Here is a 7,863-nt window from a genome sequence, read left to right as displayed (position 1 = left end):
CAAAACCACAAATCCTAGATCTCTAAAATCCCTTAACATGAGTCACCTTTTTTACACAAAGAGACCAAACCCAAAAAGCTTAGATCTTTGACTATGGGTAACACAAAACAAAGAATCCAAATCTACCCAGTTCTCAAAAAAGTAAACTTTGTATATCAAAAACAGCGAATGTTTTCTGGGTATGGCAAATGCGAGTGTAAATCTGAACTTTTAGTAGTAGTGGATTAGAATTGAGAAGAAGATTAACAGTTTTAACAACAACTACACACATATGATAATAGAAACTTGAATAAGAAAAAATAGTTTTAACAGTTTCAATTCGATTAAAATAAAATATTATTTTACCAAATCAATAGAATTCTTAATCATCAACATATTTTATAGCCATATAATTTTAGTAATTTTAAATTATTTATAACCCTCAAAATTATTGTTTTAGTTAAGAAATCAATTTTAAGAAATCAGTTTAGAAATCCAACCTCAATCTGTTTTTGGTTCATCAAATCTCAATCTCCACAATTCACTAATTTTCTTCTCAACAACAATTAGAACAACAAGGTTCTCAACCCATTCAATTTAGTGACCAAATTTATTGATAATATAACCAAAATTTACAACAAGCACTCATTCTCAATATTCAGAAAACAGTCACAATTAAACCATAATTACAATAATTCCAAACCGAGCACAAACCTAAATCAATTCAACACTCAACACAATATTATCCAGTCAAATTAAATTAACATATCCGGTAACCAATGATTCTCAAACAAGTTTGCAACAATATCTAAATAAATCTCAATTCCACAACTAAATCAAGAAGTTAGCGTAACCAGGAATTCGAGTAATTAATCACTTTCAAACAATTAAATTATTATTCCCAAATCACAACCTCAAGTCAAAATCAGTCTCAATACCACACCAATCACATTTTTTTAAACCTCAAACAAAGCTAATTCCGCCAATTAATCACTGATAACAACAAAACCAAGTTGATTTCTATCAATTAATCACACAAAACATTCACAAATTATTTGCAATTACTCACTAAACTTCATTGGCATTCATGAATTTAAACAGTTAATTTTAAAATAATCCCCTACCTTAATTAACTAGAACTCGAAGAAATCTATAACTACGACAAATTTTTTTTTCCTATCTCGCTGCAGCAGTAACCTTACACACAACTAGCAACAGCTACAACAATCCCAAAACAACATCGACACCAATACTAGTTGTAACAGAAATTTAGAAGCAAAGTGGCAGAACTAAAATAAGAATATATCTGACTATGATTAGAACAAGAACATGGCAAAGGAACAAGTTTGAAGCAGAATAAGGATGAGAGGGTTACAGTTTTAAAAATGGAGGAATCGGAACCAGAATAGCAACTTCGGTGCTCTTTTCCAACATCAAGGGAAACGTCTGGTTCACCACCATCAGCGGCACACAGCTCGACGGCGGACTCCACCCAGTGACGGATTCAGAAAATTTTATCCGTGGGGGCAAAATATATATAGTATAATAATAATTTATATAATTATACTATAGTATTATAAAATATAATTATTCTTCAAATTATTTAACTAACAAATTAAAATAATAAAATAATAATTTAAATAATAAATAATTTAAAATCCCATTCTTCTGGGTTTCATATTTTGAAAAGATTGAATAATCTTTTCATTGTCAATACAATCAAATGTCTCTCTTTCTATGTATGTCACTAAACAATCATTTAAAAATTCATCTCCCATATGGTTGCGAAGCCGACTCTTTATGATGTTCATAGCAGAAAAGGTTCTTTCAACTGATGCAGTTGCTACAGGCAAAACTAAAGCTAACTTCAAAAGAAGAAACACTAATGGATAAACAATATTTTTTCGAGTCTCAACCAATTTTTGAGAAAGAGCACCAATCCCATTTAAGTTTGAGAATTGATCATCAGAACGCACATCTAGTATGAAGTTCTCAAGTTGACTATCAAGTGCCAAAAGTTGAGTAGAAGAAAATTCTAATGGATAGAATTGAGCTAACTGGATTAACTTCTCCTTATCAAACGCAATAAATGAGTGTCTTGGATTCAGACAAGCTATACAAAGAAGTAATTCAGTATTCACCTCTGTAAAACGGTTGTTGAGTTCTTGAAGTTGTCTATCAACTACTTGATAGAATATCTCAACTTCAAAATGATGCAAATTTGAGATCTTTTGAGCTTTGCGTCTTGATCTTCCTTGTGACACAAATATATCATCCATTTTTGGAACAGTAATATTATATTTTTCACAAAACAATGAGACTTCGTCAATTAAAAGAGACCAACCATCATTTCTTATAGTTTGCAACCGTTGCTTAGACACTTTAACCAATGCCATAGCATTTACAATGTCTTGATCATTCCTTTGTAATGCTTGAGATAATTCATTAGTAACTCCCAAGATATTTTTCATCAAGTGCAAGTTGAAAATGAATTCAAAGGATTGAATGACATTCAATAAATGACATGCTTCAGCTCTTTGTTCTGAATTATTTCCATCTTCCTCAACATATTCAAGAACATTGACCACGGAAGGAAACAAAGAAATTAATCTAAGTATAGTTCCATAGTGTGAACCCCATCTAGTATCTCCAGCTCTTTTCAAAGTTATTTCTTGATTCAAACCACGTCCACTAGCAATTTCTCCACTTTGTAATGCTTCAATTGTCTTAGTCATCTGACTATCACGAAGCATATCTCTTCGTTTACATGAAGCTCCAACAACATTGCACAAATTGGTTAACAAATTGAAAAGCAAAGCAATTTCAACTTGTTTTTTTGCAACCGTTACAAGAGCTAACTGAAGTTGGTGAGCAAAGCAATGTACATAGAAAGCACAAGAATTTTCTTTCAATATCAAAGTTTTTAAACCATTAAATTCTCCTTGCATATTACTTGCACCATCATATCCTTGGCCACGTACTCTTGATAAACTTAAATTATATGTTTCTAATAATGACTCCAATGCTAATTTTAGAGATAAAGCATTAGTATTAGAAACATGAACAAGACCAAGAAAATGCTCCCTAACTTGCCCTTCTTTATTCACATACCTTAAACAAACTGACATTTGCTCCTTAATAGAAATGTCGCGGGCTTCATCAACCAAAACAGCAAACAATTCATCCCCAAGATCATTAACAATAACTTTTGTCGTTTCACTTGCAGCAGCTCTTACAATGTCTTTTTGAATTGAGGGAGCTCTTAGTTTAAGATTCCCACGAGCATTTTTGAAAGCACGACCAATCTCTTCATTATGTTGCGCAAGAAAGTTTAGAAGTTCCAAAAAATTTCCTTGATTAACAGAATCATCTGTCTCATCATTACCACGAAAGGCCAATCCTTGTCGCAAAAGAAATCTAATACAATCAATTGTGGCTGTCAAATGAATTTGATAATTCTTTTTAGCTTGCTCAGATTGTTTTTCAATAGCAGCACTAATGTGTTGTTTTGGTTTCATAAGTGCTTCACATTTTCTCCAAGCTTGATTATGAGCACTATCATGAATCCCAACATGAGTTTGTAATCTCTCCTTTTTTTTCCAATTTGAAAAGCCATTTGTTACAAAAGCATCACCACCTTCAGTCTCAGGTTTCATAAGATAACAACAAAGACAAAAAACAGCATCTTTTGATATACTATACTCTAACCAATTGCCATAATCATCAAACCAATTAGAATTAAATCTTCGAAAAGATGAACCACAAGCAGTTTGCGGAAAATCATGATTCCTTGGTTGACAAGGACCTTTTTGCAAATATGCACATCTAACTTTGTCTCTGTCATTCGGATGATAACTTGAAATCTTTGGTCGTTGTCCTGGATCTGCTATGAGATTCTCTACTTCGAATTCTAAAAATCTCCTCTTGTTAGAAGAAGTTGATGAATTGTTTTGGGATCCAATCTCCAATGATGAAGTTCTTTTGAAATATTTCTCCATTACTAATAGAATAAAATTATAAACCTAAATTAATTCACAATTCTATATAAATTGAAAAGTTCAGTATAAAATTATAAATATATTGAGAGATTATACTGATAATATATTCTTACATGATGAATTGCTTAATATATTCATATAAAAGATCCATTAAAATAAGAATATAAGACTATATAGCTTTAATTTATTAGAAACATTTGAAGCTAGCCCTTTTCCTCAGCATATTATAAATACATCATCAATTCATCATAATTGAATACCACAAAAGTACAATGAAAAAAGATATTCAAATGAGATATTACATATATCACAAGTTAAAGGAAATTAAAACGCAAGTCCATAATTTGCATTAATTATCCTAATAGAGATTTGAAAGTACAAATTCTGGTTTCTTTGCCAGTAGCCAATTGTAGATGGCAGAGCTTTGATGTATAGAGTTCATGCTTTGGAAGCTAGGAATGAATGATCAGAAAGTACTTTAAAATGCTTGCTATAGAAACTGAAAGCTATGTACTGTAGTCTGTAAGCTTCTAAATCATCATCCCTTCTAAGTTCTAACATTCATATCATAATCCCCTGATTCCCCTCTCATTCTTATTCATATCATAAATTCCTATATCTGTGTTTTTTTATTTTCGAAATAATTCTTCTACTATAGGAAAATGTCAAGCCAATTACATCAGAACACAATTACATCAGAACAATTCTTCCATCAGAACACAATTACATCATAACTCCATTAAAATTCCATCAGAACACAATTGTTAATTAACAAAGTAACCAACAATTATATTAGAACTCTATCAGTCTATCAGAACACAATTACATGATTTACATCAGAATAAACTCAATCACATCAAAACAAATTAATCAACTATATCAAATTGAATGAATTAATGAACTATATCAACTTAATAACAATGCAGCAAATGAGAATAAAAACTGAATGAAGCAGGGTACCCAACGGCAGAACCAGCAGCACCCAGGACCCAGACACCCAGCGACAGAACCAGCGGCAGAACCAGCGGCACGGCAGCACCCAGCGGCAGAACCAGCAACACCCCACACACCCTGAACTGCTGAAGACAGAACCAGATCTACACGCCGAAGGAACGGGAAGACAGAACCAGACGAGGATTTAAGGCTTGCAGCTGTGAAGACCAAGGAAGAAGAAGAAGAAGAAGAAGACCACACCATACACCAGACACTGAAGGAACGCAACGCCAGAACCAGACGCGGGCACGCTGCGATGCAACGAGAAACTGACGGAGCCGACGCGGGAGAAAGACTGAACGGAGTGGGCGAGTGGTGGCAGACGACACGACAGTAACTGAGGGCTGGAGTTTGGAAGCGGTCAAGCGGAGGTTGGAGGCTGGAGCAGAAGAACAAAATTGAAAAAGGGAAGGAGAAGGGTTAGCTGATTAGGGATTTGGAGGGTGGGCAGTGGCCAGTGGGGTCAAAATGAATTAGATGGTGGGGGCAAAGTAGACAATTCACTAAGAACTACTAATTAATTTTTCTAAATTCACTGGGGGCAGTTGCCCCCACTGAGTGCTGAGTAAATCCGTCCCTGACTCCACCCACGGTCACGGTGGCGGCGGCGGCAACAACGGCAACGACAACGGCTCCTCTAGCTCGTGGTTCCTTCTCTCCCTTTGCGAGCTTCCTCGGTGACGGCAGAAGCTCCGGCCATGGCGACACGACATGGATCTAACGGCGATGATGTGTGGCAGCAATGGCTCCACGGCGCCGGAACAACGACGGGAATGGGTGACTCGACGGGAGTAAGGAGGCACGGCGGCTAGGTGACAGCGCTGCTTCCTCTTCTCTCTTGAATCTCTATCTCTCTTTCGGCCTTCCTCTCTCGCGCAAGGCTCCACTGGGAAGACGACGGCTGCATTAAGACGCGGTGGCGGTGCGGTAGCAGTTCCCCCTCCTCTCTTCTCTCTTTCCCATCACAGTCTCACTCTAGGATCCCTCTCTCTCCCTTTTCTTTCTTACTTCTGATTTCTGTTGCTGTGTGTTGGCATGTTAGAAGAAAGGGGAAGCGGTGTGGCGGTGGTAAATGGCGGTGAAGATTAGGATTTTGTGTGTGTTTTGAAATTAGGGTTAGAATTGAGGTAGTTGAGGTAATTATAATAAAATTTAGAGATAGTAGAATAAATTAAAAATTAATTTTAATTCAACACTAATATTTATAAAAGTATTATATTAATTATTAATTTATAAATTTATTTTTAAACAAATACTAATTCAATAACTAGAAATAATTAAATTAATTTCTTTTAAATCATAAAATAAAATTCTAAAATAAAATTATTTAAATTAAAGCAGATAAAATTCTCATTATTTTTTAACCATAAAAATTTTAAATTACTAATAAAAAGGTATTCAATTAATATAAAAATCTCTGAAAATATATTATGGAATAAATAAAATAAATCATAAATAGTTTAGTTTTCAAAATATGGGGTCTTACACTGCATGTTCTTTGAACTTTGAGTGTCTTCCAACACCACATCACCATCTCAAACTGAAATTAATTATGACGGAGCTTCCAATCACGGCGACACAACTTCCAACGACAGCGACGAATCTGCTTGCGGTGACTGTGCCACTGCTGCATGGCTGTGGTGGTTGCGAGGAGGTGCAGCGGCTGCGGGAACGCATGCGGGGACTGCATGGCTAGAGGCTAGGTTTATGCTGTGTAATTTCAGAGAGAAGAGGATCGTGGTACTAGGTGAGTGTGGGTGTGGCTACTTTGGTTTCCTTAGCTATAGTTTTAGGGTTTTAAGGTTTGTTTGTTTTTTTTTAAAGCACAAAACTTAATAAATAATAAGTTTTAAATCTTTTTTTAATTAAAAATTAATAATATTCAACTTAATTTTTTATATATAAAATTAGATTTAAAATTTTAATCTTTTAAAGTTAATCAAATGAAGTTTTTATTAAATTTTAATTCTTAAAATTTTTAAATTTTAAATATATAAAATATTTAAAATTATAAAAAATATATAAAAATCTTAATTAATTTAAATTCAAATGATTAAAACTGTGACTATAGATCTTTTTAGATTAACTCTCAAAACTGTTATCATAGACCATTTTAGATCACCCCTCAAAACCATGACCATAGACTCTTTTAGGTCACCCTTTTAAAAAATCGTGACTATAGACCCTTTTAGGTCACTCTCCAAAACCGTGACCATAGACACCTTTAGGTCACTTCCCAAAACCGTGACTATAGACACCTTTAGGTCACTTCCCAAAACCGTGACTATAGACCCTTTTAGGTCACCATTTCAAAAAACCGTAACCATAGACCCTTTTAGGTCACCCCCAAAACCGTGACCATAGACCCCTTTAGGTCACCTCCCCCCCAAAACTGTGATCCTAGACCCCTTTAGGTCACTCCTTAAAACCGTGACCATAGATCCCTTTAGGTCACTTCCAAAAACATGACCATAGACCCTTTTATGTCACCCTTCTGAAAAACCATGACCATAGACCCTTTTTGGTTACTATAAAAAACCGTGACCATAGACCCCTTTAAGTCACCCCCAAAAATCGTGACCATAGACCCTTTTAGGTCACCCCCCAAAACTGTGACTATAGACCCTTTTAAGTCACCCTTCCGAAAAATCGTGACCATAGGCACCTTTAGGTCACTCCCAAAATCGTGATCATAGACCTTTTTAGGCCATCCCCAAAACCGTGACCATAGACCCCTTTAGGTCACCCCCCAAAACTGTGACCATAGACCTTTTTAGGTTACCCTTTTTTGAAAAACCGTGACCATAGACCCTTTTTGGTCACTATAAAAAACCGTGACCATAGACCCTTTTAGGTCACCTCCAAAATCGTGACCATAGACCCTTTTCGGCTA

General features: G+C 35.1%; 1 protein-coding gene across 1 annotated transcript; it reads right to left on the bottom strand.

Annotated features, from left to right (window-relative positions):
• Nucleotides 1–1,631: 1,631 nt before the first annotated feature.
• LOC112709100 (uncharacterized) lies at nt 1,632–3,977 on the bottom strand. Its single transcript, XM_025760999.1, has one exon. It carries the CDS (start codon nt 3,975–3,977, stop codon nt 1,632–1,634), a length of 2,346 nt encoding a protein of 781 aa, XP_025616784.1.
• Nucleotides 3,978–7,863: the final 3,886 nt, after the last annotated feature.

The sequence above is a fragment of the Arachis hypogaea genome, chromosome 9 (genome assembly GCF_003086295.3).
Source record: "Arachis hypogaea cultivar Tifrunner chromosome 9, arahy.Tifrunner.gnm2.J5K5, whole genome shotgun sequence".
NCBI lineage: Eukaryota > Viridiplantae > Streptophyta > Magnoliopsida > Fabales > Fabaceae > Arachis > Arachis hypogaea.
Note: the sequence above shows the minus strand (reverse complement) of the source record. Positions and strands in the feature narration are given on the sequence as shown.